Source organism: Pseudorca crassidens, chromosome 4, assembly GCF_039906515.1.
Source record: "Pseudorca crassidens isolate mPseCra1 chromosome 4, mPseCra1.hap1, whole genome shotgun sequence".
NCBI classification, from domain to species: domain Eukaryota; kingdom Metazoa; phylum Chordata; class Mammalia; order Artiodactyla; family Delphinidae; genus Pseudorca; species Pseudorca crassidens.
Genome location: NC_090299.1, coordinates 110,911,069 through 110,925,632, shown reverse-complemented (window position 1 = coordinate 110,925,632; position 14,564 = coordinate 110,911,069). Strand labels below are relative to the sequence as shown.

At 37.1% G+C, this 14,564-nt stretch overlaps 1 protein-coding gene across 3 annotated transcripts in view; it reads right to left on the bottom strand.

Annotated features, from left to right (window-relative positions):
• Positions 1-14,564, bottom strand: part of BMP2K (BMP2 inducible kinase) — a 126,193-nt gene that overhangs the window by 27,532 nt on the left and 84,097 nt on the right. For all 3 annotated transcript variants that reach the window (XM_067736350.1, XM_067736351.1, XM_067736352.1), the window contains 5 exons: positions 13,280-13,359; positions 8,860-9,020; positions 3,408-3,592; positions 1,896-1,994; positions 814-998 (listed from right to left, as the gene is read on the bottom strand). In XM_067736350.1, the coding sequence (XP_067592451.1) occupies positions 814-998; positions 1,896-1,994; positions 3,408-3,592; positions 8,860-9,020; positions 13,280-13,359 (710 nt within the window). The remainder of the gene's footprint in view (positions 1-813; positions 999-1,895; positions 1,995-3,407; positions 3,593-8,859; positions 9,021-13,279; positions 13,360-14,564) is intronic.

Sequence of the window (14,564 nt, the reverse complement as noted above, 5' to 3'; positions counted from 1 at the left end):
AACACGTGCTAAAATACGTCTGCAAGTTCTTTGACACTCCTCCCTTCAAAGGGTGGAACCAAATTCCCCTGCCCTTGAATGTGGGCTAGATCTAGTGACTCAGATAACAAATGAAATATGGTGGAAGTGCCAACGTGTGACTTCTGAGACTAGATCATAAAAGGCATCAAAGGTTCCTCCTTGCCCTCTCTTTTGGACCACGTGTTCTGAAAGAAACCAGAATAAACAATTCCTTGTTCAAAACAGTCTTTGATTTTGCCAAAGAGAATACTCAAGCAGCCTTTTAGAGAGATCCATGTGACAAAAAACTGAGGCCTCCTGCCCAAAGCCATGTGAGTGACCTTACAAACAGATCCACCAGTACCAGGCAAGCCTTCAGTGGACTGCAGCCCCAGCCAACATCTTAACTGTAACCTCATGAGAGACCCTTCCCTGGTCATAACCATACAGGTAAGCTACTCCTAAATTCCTGATCCAAAGAAAGTGTGTGAGATAATAAATGTTTATCATCGTTTTAAACTACTAAGTTTGTCAAACAAAGAATGTCTTAACATATAAGCTAATAATTTTCTTAGCCTTAAATGCTGCTGGATGTTGCTAAGCCTTATTTGCAAATAGCCGTTAGCAGAATTAACTGATGGAAATGGAAAGAAGGATGGAGATGCAAAGGGGTCAGGAGAGAGGACTAGTAAGAGAACAAAGGGAACTCTAAGATGGGCTCTAAATTAATTCAGGAGCCACTTAGTGACTCTACTCCATGATAACACCCACTGCCACAATAATTTCCTTTGTATTCAATGGAAAAATACTTGCCTATTGGCACTATAAGAGGAGTCCATTATGGTTCCAACCTGAGCTGGAAGTGATGAAGTGTAGGACACTAAGGCTGGTGAGAACTCTTGAGGGGAAGTGAGATATTCTGGTGATGCCTGTTGTTGAGACTGCTGATGTTGAGCTAGCATTTGCTGCTGCAAGAAAGCCTGCTGATACTGCTGCATCTGAAACAAAAAATGCCGTTATACAAAACAATGCTCAAGGTCACTAAAGCACTGTTAGCATTGCCCCTATTTACTATGCTCTTTCCTTTTCACACTGGCAACAAAATCAGAAACATGAAAAACAATTTTTATCTGAAGGAGCGGCTCGCTACTAGAAAACTACAAGGTGAAATAAATCTAAAGGACTCCCCTGGTGGTCCAGTGGTTAAGACTTTGCCTTCCAGGGCAGGGAGAGCGGGTTCGATCCCTGGGGGAACTAAGATCCCACATGCCTGGCGGCCAAAAAACCAAAACAGAAATAAATCTATTTAAGAAGTTGTTTAACTGGACTTACTGTGGTGATCATTTTGTAATATATCCAAATATCGAAATATTACGTTATCTCAGGTAGACAGTTTCAGGTAAACGAATATAATCTTATGTCAATTATACCTCAATTAAAAAAAAAAGGAACTGGAAAGTTAGCGTCACCTGGCAGGATTCAAAAATTCTCCTTTAAATAGTTTAATAAAAAACGATATGGTAGTTTAAAGTCACTTGGTATAGCAGTTGCTGTAAAAACAGGTCAAACTATTCTCTGAAGCAAATGCAACTTTCCTTTGGGTTTCTTTTCTTTTCTTTTCTTCAACAGACATTTGCCAAATGAGAGAGACATATGACAAGAGATCCTGGGTAACCAATCATCTCCTTATACTATCAGATAAGATGTGCCAGATCCACGTTCAGCCCAACGTAAAGCTGCTTAAGAATACATATCTGGCTTTGATAAAATACATGTTAATAAACTAACGAGTTGATTCTGAATTATTAAATTCTGAATAATACAATTCGTACTGTGAATTCCAACACTGGAATGTATACTCAGAGAGAAATCTCTAGAAATTACATAACGCTTACCATTGTAGGATACTGTGATGCAGAAGGTTGCGGCTGATATACTGAATGCATTAAAAACTGTTGTTGAAGTATCTGTTGCTGTTGCACTGCATGTTGATACTACAATTGGAAAAACAAACTCATCAGTATTACTCATGCCTTTTTTGTGCGAGAACCTTTTTTTTTAGGTATTGATCTTACCATAACAATGACTTGGGTACTCAATAGTCCAAACACTAATGTAAGATACCTATAGTCAGTAAGTGACTATAACTTAAATCAGCTTATTGGAATTGGTTTCAAAATTATCAATGAAACATAACAGATTCAACTAAAACCATCTCCAGCACAGTTTAAGGATGTCTGGAAGAAACCTAAACCTAAACACGTTTACCAGCTAATGAAGACCCCTGAAGTGACTTGTGTCCAGGAACCATTACAGTAAATTCCCAAGATCCTCTGTCTCCCCTTCAATGATATCTTCTGGCCATCCAATGGCACCCCTATTTAACTATCCTCCACTCTGGGTCTATCAGTCAAGACCAGAGGACGGGGTACACCCATGAGAAGTAGCATACATATAAACTGGCTCAAAAATAGTTCAGAAAATGATGGAAGGATGATGATGACAGTCATTAAATTTAAAATAGTTTAGTGCTAACTAGAGATGCGCAGGTTCTGATGAGGCAAAGGACAGACTAGAACTTCAGGTCATATTTTTCTATGTCCCTTCCAACTGTAAATGCCAACCCTACACACACACACACACACACACACACACACACACCCAACAAAGGCAAAAAAAGAAAAAATAACAAAAACCCAAGACAATATTACTTCTGAAAGTCTTAATATCACCTTTCCAACAATAACATTATTAGGCTATATATATGAACTCAAAATGTAACCTGAAAAAGATAATATTCATCATAAATTGCAGTACTTATTTGCAATGCCAAATGACTGGGTGAACATCGTTTGCTTCAAAAAGCCACGATACAACCTATTACAACAGGAGTATTCTTGAGTATCTCACAGAATGCAAATAAAATATATATTCTTTTTTTAAAATTTTTTATTTATTTATTTTTGGCTGCGTTGGGTCTTCACTGCTGTGAGAAGGCTTTCTCTAGCTGCGTCGAGTGGGGGCTGCTCTTCGTTGTGGTGCTCAGGCTTCTCACTGCAGTGGCTTCTCTTGTTGTGGAGCGTAAGCTCTAGGCATGCAGGCTTCAGTAGCTGTGGCATGTGGGCTCAGTAGTTGTGGCACACGGGCTTAGTTGCTCCCTGGCATGTGGGATCTTCCCGGACCTGGACTCGAACCCGTGTCCCCTGCATTGGCAGGCTGACTTTTAACCACTGCACCACTACAGAAGTCCAAACTACATATTCTTTTAATAATCAGGAAACTGAGCAAAATGTTTACTCCAATCTACAGTTCAAAGTACCCATGATACAAAAGGGAATTCACTGCTATTCAAGAGCGGCATGAATTCCACAACAGTACTTCTGTATCTCAAGTAATGAAAGGATCACCTGCTGCATATAAGCATCCTGAAGTAGCTGCTGCTGCTGCTGAGGATGACGATGCTGCAGATGAAGCTGCTGCAATCTCCAGTCTCCCTGCTGTAACTGCTGAAGTACTCGATGCTGCTGTGGAGGCTGCTGAGTGGGCCCCTGACCCAGTAAAATCTCAGGGCCATTTCCAGGTCTCAGCGCTCCTATAAGAGGTGTCCGAAAACTTACATTAACATACTCATGACTTCAATAAAATGGCTGCATTTCAAAACACGCATTCCAATAATCATTAACCAAGGCATTCATATCCTCATCTTATAGAAACTTCCATGTGCGTATAGTCTAAAGGGATAATTTACTATAATAAAAGTACCCATGAAAGTTAATTTTGTCAGTTACCACTCGTGAACAAGTCAACATCTCAGAAACACTTAATCTTTCACACTTCATCTCTCCATGAACACACCAACCATGCCAATTTGAAATGCTCCACATTTCTCAACTGTATCATGCACCATCACGAGTCTGCATCTTTGCTGACATGATTCTCTGTCTAAAATGCCACTTTCCACCCACTGCAACTCTTCTTACCTTTAAAGTTTATCTCAAATCTCTCTTCCTTCTTCCTTCCTTTAGTGCTTCCACTCAGTTTATAAAGTTTCTTTTTGCCTTGCACATATTAATTGTTTACATGGTTATTTCCTAACTGAAGGATGGGGTGAAGACTTATTTATTATTTCTTTTAGTGCCCCAAAGAACTTTTTACATAACAGATGTTCAATAAATGCTGCTGTAGTGAATCTACTAACACTGTCTCCTAAACAGGCATTTTTTTATAAGCTTTATAAATTTTACCATAGGAAAATCCTATGAATAAACTTTTGAAATAACCGAAAAAGGATGAGACAGACAACTTCAAAAAGAGGAAATTCAATATACTATAATTTCTATATTCTCTTCCAACAAGTTACCATAAATTCAAATATGACTCTTTAACCCTAAGGGGAGAAAAGGACGGAGAGTGCAAGAAGAGAGAGAGAAGGATTCTTTTTCATCAATGTTAATGTCTTCAAACCTCCACAGGCCTTAAGAATATACAGTGCAGAAAAGACAGTCTCTTCAATAAGTGGTGCTGGGAAAACTGGACAGCTACATGTAAAAGAATGAAATTAGAACACTCCCTAACACCATACACAAAAATAAACTCAAAATGGATTCAAGACCTAAATGTAAGGCCAGAAACTATCAAACTCTTAGAGGAAAACATAGGCAGAACACTCTATGACATAAATCACAGCACAATCCTTTTTGACCCACCTCCTAGAGAAATGGAAATAAAAACAAAAATAAACAAATGGACCTAATGAAACTTAAAAACTTTTGCACAGCAAAGGAAACCATAAACAAGAAGAAAAGACAACCCTCAGAATGGGAGAAAATATTTGCAAATGAAGCAACTGACAAAGGATTAATCTCCAAAATTTACAAGCAGCTCATGCAGCTCAATATCAAAAAAACGAAAAATCCAATCCAAAAACAGGCAGAAGACCTAAATAGACATTTCTCCAAAGAAGATATACAGATTGCCAACAGACACATGAAAGAATGCTCAACATCATTAATCATTAGAGAAATGCAAATCAAAACTACAATATGAGATATCACCTCACACCAGTCAGAATGGCCATCATCAGATCTACAAACAATAAATGCTGGAGAGTGTGTGGAGAAAAGGGAACCTTCATACACTGTTGGTGGGAATGTAAATTGATACAGCCACTGTGGAGAACAGTATGGAGGTTCCTTAAAAAACTAAAAATAGAACTACCATATGACCCAGCAATCCCACTACTGGGCATATACCCTGAAAAAAACTATAATTCAAAAAGAGTCATGTAGCACAATGTTCACTGCAGCACTATTTACAATAACCAGGACATGGAAGCAACCGAAGTGTCCATCGACAGATGAATGGAGAAAGAAGATGTGGCACATATATACAATGGAATATTACTCAGCCATAAAAAGACACGAAATTGAGTTATTTGTAGTGAGGTGGATAGACCTAGAGTCTGTCATACAGAGTGAAGTAAGTCAGAAAGAGAAAAAAAAATACCATATGCTAACACATACATATGGAATCTAAAAAAAAAAAAAAAATGGTCATGAAGAACCTAGGGGCAAGATGGGAATAAAGACGCAGACCTACTAGAGAATGGACTTGAGGATACGGGGAGGGGGAAGGGTAAGCTGGGACAAAGTGAGAGAGTGGTAGTGTATATATGGACATATATACACTACCAAATGTGAAATAGATGGCTAGTGGGAAGCAGCTGCATAGCACAGGGAGATCAGCTCGGTGCTTTGTGACCACCTAGAGGGGTGGGATAGGGAGGGTGGGAGGGAGGGAGATGCAAGAGGGAGGAGATATGGGGATATATGTATATGTATAACTGATTCACTTTGTTATAAAGCAGAAACTAACATACCATTGTAAAGCAATTATACTCCAATAAAAATGTTAAAAAAAAAAAACACTCCACAGGCCTTAAATTCAACACCTCTACGAAAATCGTTTTATAACTATTTCTAATTCTTCCAATTACAAAAAAATGGCATGTTCATTTTAATTATTCTTGAAAATGTTTATAAAAGTACAGGAAGAAAATTAAAACCATAATTCCGCCACACAGACATAACCACGATTAGCCTTTTAAGTGTATTTATTTCCAGTTGGAAGAGTATTAAAAAGTTCAGCTCCTGAGCTATACATTCATCTTTTAAGGCCCTGATGTCTAACTGGAGAACACTTTCAGCTGCAGGTGAAGCGCAATCACAAGCCAATGAGCATCATGCAATAACTCATGGAACTCACCTCTCACCTCACAAACTGTGACTTCTCTTTAGTGTTATCAAGCTGAATAGAGCTCCTTGTTTCTCAAGCCAAGCCCACAGAGCACCGGAGAACTCCCAAAAAACAACACTACAATCCTACATGAAAACCATGCTTCCGAGTACATCATTAAATCCTCATACTATTATTCCCCATTTTGCAAATGATGAAATGAAGGCTCAGAGAAGTTCAGTAAGTTCATGAGTTAAAGACAAATGATAAACTGGAAGAAAATATTTACAATATATTTGGCAAAGAATATTCAGAATACATAAAGATAAAATCTTCAGAGCAATAAAAAGTAAATAAAAAACAAACAATCTCATGGAAAATTGCAAAAGACAATTCACAGAAGAAAACAAATGGTCAGTAAACGTGAAACAGTACCGTTAATCAGGAATATTAAAATAAAATCAAAAATGTTTCACCTGTCAATAGGGAAACATTTTTAAAAAACCAATACTATCAAGTGTTGGTAAAGACAAGGTGAAAGGACACTCACACCTCGTTGGTGCTGTAGCATAAATTTCTGAAGTCTTCTTTGGATGGTAATTTGGCAGTATCTGAATAATTTTAAATGAGTGTACTTTAATAGCTTCCTCAGAAGAATGCTGACATGGAAATCAAGTGTTCATTATATAGATGTTTACCACAACGCTATTAATAATAGCAAATATTGGAAATAACCAAAAAAGTTTTATAAACTATCGTACATTCATATGATGGAATATCACATACCTATTAAAAACTACATGGTAGATCTATATGCACTGATATGCAAAGCTCTCCAAAGTATATTAGGTTTAAAAAAAATCAAGTTGTAGAGAACTATGTATAGTACGAATCCATTTGTGTTTAACCCAACGTGAATTATTTATATCTGTGTATATGCATGCAAGAACATAAAAAAGGACTAGGAGGGTGTATACCTAACTGCTGCTAGTTTACTCTGGAAAGAAAAAGAATGGGGACTTCTACATTGTTCTGAATGCTATTGTATTGTATGAATATATTTTAAAATTTTATTCATGTGTTACTTTTTTTTTTAACATCTTTATTGGAGTATAATTGCTTTACAATGGTATGTTAGTTCCTGCTTTATAACAAAGTGAATCAGCTCTACATATACATGTATCCCCATATCTCCTTCCTCTTGCGTCTCCCTCCCTCCCACCCTCCCTATCCCACCCCTCTAGGTGGTCACAAAGCACTGAGCTGATCTCCCTGTGCTATGCGGCTGCTTCCCACTAGCTATCTATTTTACGTTTGGTAGTGTATATATGTCCATGCCACTCTCTCACTTTGTCACAGCTTACCCTTCGCCCTCCCCATACCCTCAAGTCCATTCTCTAGTAGGTCTGTGTCTTTATTCCTGTCTTACCCCTAGGTTCTTCATGACTTTTTTTTTTTTAGATTCCATACTTTTTATATAAGATTTAATGAGAAAAGCAATGTTAAGAGATGTACAGGGCTTCCCTGGTGGCGCAGTGGTTGAGAGTCCGCCTGCCGATGCAGGGGACGCGGGTTCGTGCCCCGGTCCGGGAAGATCCCACATGCCGCAGAGCGGCTGGGCCCGTGAGCCATGGCCGCTGAGCCTGCGCGTCCGGAGCCTGTGCTCCGCAACGGGAGAGGCCACAACAGTGAGAGGCCCGTGTACCGCAAAAAATAAAATAAAACCGAATAGCATCTCCAACCCAAACACTGAATGCTTACCATGAAACAGAATTTTCCTAGATACCATACCCCTTGTTATTTACTCTTTATAATAGGCAGAATGGCTGTTTTCCCATTTTACAGAAGAGAACAGTGAGTCTAAGAAATGGTAAAATGGGAATTGGACATAAAAGACTTCAAATTCCCCTTTTGTTCCCTTTTCCCTTTCCCTATTCCTCCATCGGGTATGCCTGATCACCACAGGCTTATGTTACATCAGATAACATAAATGTCTTCCCTGAGCATATACTTTACCTAATAGTAGTAACAGTAGTTAATAGTGAACATTTCTTAAGGACATATTATGTGGCAGGCATTATAGTATGCAGTCATTTAGTCTTCACAACAGTCCCATAAGATAGGTACTAGTATTTTCATAACACATATTACTAAAAAATAGGAGAAATAGGACTCAAATCCAGGTTCTTAAGACTCAACATGTAGGCTTTTAACCATTAGAGTATCCTAATTTAAAACATACTAGTTGAAAACACTTTAACATTAAAGCTTTGTAAGCCTAGAGTTTCAAATTCCTCCTTTCCAATACAATATAGAATTTTCTATACTCTTGAACTTTAGTCTCAACCTCGAACCCTACTAGTCGATGACTCTAGAGATAAGCAGGTTGTGAGCTTTTCATACCATACTTTTATACTACCCGTACCTTACTTTTGCTGACAACATTAGGAAAACAATTAGGTGGGTTTATTAGACATTAGTAGCTTTATGTTTCTTAAAGCACTAGGTGACATATCTGCTTCACAACAGTAAGTCTGCCAATAATTTACATTTCTAGGAAATCGAGCCATAAAAGGTTTATGTAAATTAACTAAAAAGGGGACGAGGTTGGCAGAGCTGTATCACCTTTTGGTCTGTGGTTACTGAATTCACCAGGAGCTGGGACTTTAACAGGTATTGCTGAACTTTGAATGGTCAGCACACTAGGAGTGGCAGTAGTAGAATTCGCCTTTGGTCTCTGTCTTGGTGCAATTGAGGTTTCTGTTGGTCCAATGGTATCTGTTATTCTACAACAGAAGAATACATGTCATTCCAAATACTGGGATCATTTCTAACTTACTATTTGTTCTATAAAGGATCTATTTCAACAGATGCATATTTATTATTACTGATGGTCATGTTCGTCCTCTTGGCTTCTTCCTAAGTCTCATTTTCAAGTACTAAATGTTTAATGAAGATAAGGAAGTAAATAAAATAAACCTAACCAATTTCCTCAAGCCAGATTGCTACCACTTATAGTCTGCCACCGGAGCTGGCAAAAAAAGAGTATAGAATTGCTCTTAAGGAGATAAAATAAAGGAAGCAAACAGAAGTCTTCTCAATAAGGTTTTGGACAAAACAGAGCCAACTCTCTAAACCAGTCAGAGAAACAAAAATAAGAAACAACAAACAACAGGCTCCTTTAGCTTGGACTCTTGGCTTAAGAAAAAAAAAAAGAATAGGGCCTAAGGCATGCAAAACAAAAGAAGCCAAAACTTTTAACTGGTGGAGCTATCAGCTCACATTCAGCATCTTAAATCTTTAACTTTGCTTTACTTAAAACACTGAATGGAAATTATATAAAGGTTTTCCCACTAGGACTTAGTTTAGGCCACAAATGTGAGTGGTCAAGTGGAAAGCAGTTTTGAAAGCAAGAGACACTAAATATAATTCAAGAAGACACAGACATTTGCTTTTCTCTTTCAAAAATAGCCAGGAAAAATCTTTAACTTACGTATTTATCAACTCTGCTTTCTATAAATTCAGAACAAAAAACTCGAATACTTCTTAATAGGGTCTATGCTCACTTTTCAAAAGGATTGCAATAAAATCTCTTTATCAAGTTCCCTTAGCACATTTTCAAAATGATCTGACGCTTAAAAGTTTTGCATACTTATGATTTATCAAGTACACATCTGCGGCATTTAGAGGAAGTCCAGTCTATCATAACTGCACGGGACTCTACAGTTCTTTCCTCTATCTGGAGATACCACAAGAGGGAGCCCTCTCAACAACTATCTTTCTCAGAAAGAAAGGATGTGAAATTGAATCAAAAGATTTTGGAAAATCATAGAAATGCACTGTATGTGTGCTGTTTTCTAAAAATAACATTTATGTTTTACACGGGATGGGGATGGTACAAGTCATACGAAAATAGAACTAAAAGGCTATAAAAAGATCATGTATACATGTAACCAATTATATCTCATTTAATCTAATTATTTATTGAGTTCAAATTATGGATATGGCACTAAAACCAATGCTGTATTCCCTAAACTTAAGTAATTTGGGGGAAATATTGTATACAATCTTTCTATTTGCCTACCCATTCTTCATTAAGTGGGCAGTATATAGGCCAGACCTCACCCTGCCTTGTTCCTGTTCTAAATAGCTCCATAAAGGATTCACAACACACGAGCAGGGCAAACCTCTAAAAAGCATATTAAAAGTTCTGCAGACTTTGTTTAGTCTAGTGTTTCCTAACTTATTTCACTAATGTACCAATATCTATTATACAATTACTGATATCCAGCTAATAGGGCTCAGTCTTCAAAGAATTTACAGCCTACCTAGGAAAATATGGCACATGTTCATGAAAATATAATAAAATATAAGACAGAAAAAGTAACCAGCGCTAAGCTAATACTGTCAAGAGTTTCATGGAGGAGTAATTTTACCTTTAACCTAACTTGGCTAGAGAAGGCGCAGGTGAGAACTGGAGGTTAAACATAAATGTGATTTCATCAGACAGTAAAAGAAAGTAAGCGGTCTATGAAGAAATGGGAGGAGAATGCCTGGACAGATTCAGCAAAGTGAAAATACAAACTTAACTAAAATGAAAGAACGAGTAATTACTGACATCAACACTGCTACTGCAGCTTCCTTTGCACTATTGTAGCAGACAAAGAGCTGGTTTTTTGCTTCCTTTCTTTTCTTTTCTGCTGACTAGCCTGAATAATCTTCCTAAAATACACTCTCTTCTCTTAAAATCCCTCAGTGTTTCCATCTGCCAGGGCAGTGATTCTCAACCCTTCCATCTTTAAGATATAAATCATATAAGTTTCACATGTGTAACAGTCCCAAGAGCAGATGCAAATTTTGGGGAGGTGGATGGGGGGTTTTAAGAAGTGAAACAAAAAGTGCCACTGACTGAAGGCAGGGCAGGCAGATAATATCCATAAAAGCTTTAAAACATGTAAATAATGATACTGGCTATTTAAAGATTCCCCCTCCTCCCCTCTCTGGAAATATGCCTTTTACATGGAAAAAAAAAATGATTTACAACTTTTTAACATTTAGAATTTTTCAACTTCTTTACTGATACTATCAATAAAAAATAAACTTATATTATTGACCAATAAGCACCAATGAACCCTATTTTTTTAATATACATAATGTATAGATTTAACATACTATGACTAGCACTGTGAATTTTAGTTAACTATTTCATTAACTATTTCATTTCCTTATAATTGTATAGCTGTAACGTGTCATGGTGAAAAGATATTCAAAGCATTACTGTTCAGCTGACTCATGCTTTTTAAAAAATTTGTATCTACTTTCTTAAAGATTTAATCATTAACAAAATAATTATTTTAAAATATAAGTAACAATAAAATTCAACTGACAAGTCCTACAATAATTCATAATGACCACTCAACTATAACAGCAGTTGCTAACTACAGCTATGTCATGGGTAAGACAGTCAGTCATGCTGGATTCCTGCAAGTTAGACATCACATTACTCCTTCGTCTCTTACTCAAAAGAGTATTTTAAATTTAAGTGAATGAAGATAATGTTTTTAGAGTGATGCCATATTTTTTTAAAAAAACTAAGTCATTCTCAAGTGATATTTCAATAATTTACAAATAACAGATTATTTATAACACACCTGACAACCAAGTTCCAAATAGTAGAACTGACTGCAAAGTTGAAAACTCACCGGTCTAAAGGCCAAAATCCAAATTTCTCAGCATGACATATAAAGTTGCTCATGACTGATATTTACCTACCCCCTCCTCATCTTCATTTCCCACCACTCCTGTACATGTGCCCTTATTATGCCCCAGCCTTGTAGTTTCACAAAGGCTGTCCTCATCGGCAATGTTTGCCTGCTATGGTTTCACTGCCCATCATTCCAAGTGACTAGACTATTCATCCTTCAAGAAAAGAGTCCAGCAACTCCCACCGGATTCTTCCTGTGCTCCTGTCTTCTTTCCCTTCCTCCACCCTCAGAGCTGCCTGATATCTATCAAGGTGTGACTGTTCACCCGTCTATCTTCATTTGGATCAGAGCTCCTTGGAAATAAACACTGCTGCTTTTTCTTTGTGGTCTCAGTATCTGTATCGTGAATGTAACAAGTGCGTGACAAATATTTTTTATGTATTTTATGTCAAATAAAATACTTTGCATAAGTAAAATACAATACAAAAAACTGTGGCCAAGAAATCTCCCCAAATGTAATATTACGCCTGTCTGATAATGTAAAATACAGTCCTGCTTATTAACTTTTAAACTCAAAAAAGAAAGCACGAGAAAAATAAAAAAAATCAGTCATTAATTCAATCATTAGTCAGATTTAGGTCTTAACCTATGTAATTCGTATCAAACATTAATGTAGTAAAGAACTATAAAAATTATTTAAGGGCTTCCCTGGTGGCGCAGTGGTTGAGAGTCCGCCTGCCGATGCAGGGGACACGGGTTCGTGCCCCGGTCCAGGAAGATCTCACATGCCGCGGAGCGGCTGGGTGGGCCCGTGAGCCATAGCCGCTGGGCCTGCGCGTCCGGAGCCTGTGCTCCGCAACGGGAGAGGCCACAGCAGTGAGAGGCCCGCGTACCGCAAAAAAAAAAAAAAAAATTATTTAAAACATTATATTTCTTTATCAGTCTTAAAAGTATTACCATTATAACCACTCATTATAAAATATACATAGCTATTTTTTCTTTCAGTAAATTAAACAAAATCATACTAGCTATTAAGTAAAACATAAAATCTCATAAATTAGTTGCCATGTGACGAAATGACAACTTCCCCCTGTAAAAGGACCCAGTGTAACATCAGCAGTTACACAATCACTTCGTGATTGCTGAGAGGTAGCAGTTCAAGTGCAACTGCTGTCAAACCCTGTTACATAAGAAAGCTTATTCTGTACTTGCAATAAGGAATACGACACTTTTTGTGGGTGAAGATGATATTTAATGAATGACACTTGCTAGGATTAAAAACAAGAACTGTCCTCTTTTTTCTTAAATGCCTTTTCAAATTTCAGCATAGTTTTGCCTACCTGGCTTTTATTTGGCTTTTCCTAGAAGCTGCTTCACTAGCAGTCATCGGTTCAGGAAGAGCTGAAGGAATAGGAGAATTCTTGGAAGAAAAAATAAAACTTTTCATTTTAGTTTTTATTTCAATTGCAGAAAGCTTTACTTAAACACTACAGATACACTCTTAAATTTTAAAAGTATTGTCTGTGAGACAATCTCTTCACCTCAGATATCTATAAATTGTTCACATATATTTGCAAATATCAGTGCATGTTATACAAATGTCATTTTCATATTTGTGTTCCACAAAATTGTTCACATATATTTGCAAATATCAGTGCATGTTAAACAAATGTCACTTTCATATTTGTGTTCCACAGAAACCCTTGGAAAATAAACAGAACAACATCATTATATCCACTTTACAAATGGGTAAATCTTGGGTATAAAGGATTATATTACACTTGTAAATCAATGACTATTTCACACTCTTTGGAAGAAGCAGCAAAACACCAAGCACATGAATACCGTGTTGTTTTACATACTGCAGGTAATTTTCATGACACTGCTTGTCAAGTCTAGAAAACAAGAGGAGAGGCTTCACTCATTTGTTTATCCTCTATAATGTTTGGCTTATAGTAAGTACTCAATAAATGTTTGCTGAGTGAAAAGCTAAAAATCCAGGCAAATGTCAAATAAAGCTACTTTCATTACAAGAATGTTAGTAATGACTTTCAGCTTCAACCAAGAATATATTATATTGACATAGTAAGAACTTCAAAAACCAAAAAGGAAAAGGTACCAAATTCCTTCTTTTTTCTCAGTGGGGTGGATTAAGTTATACACAAAGGAAACCTATAAAACAAGTCAGGCCAGAATGATCTTCACAATGTTGAGAACAGCTTAAAAATCACTGATGATTCTAGACTTTTATTAAAATTAGCAGACTCGCCATATACCATTAATCTGATGTAGTTAAGTATGCAGACACCAGATACAATTCAAAGCCTTTGCATGGTAATAGCTATTACCAACTCAGCTTCCCTGCACTAGACACTGGGTTTTACATTTATTATTTCTAATCCTCATAATTACTATCCCTGTTTTACAGAAAAAGTAACAAACTATTAAGTAACTCCCCAAAATATACAAAATCAGTCACTGATAAAGACAGAATTGAACCCAGTTCTCTGCATTTACAATGCCTATGCTCTTTATGCCAAAGGGAACCAAACTTTAGGGTGCTTAGTGTCTCAGTAATTTTTCATGACACCCGGCCCCACCCTGCTCCCCAAAAATCTAACAGTC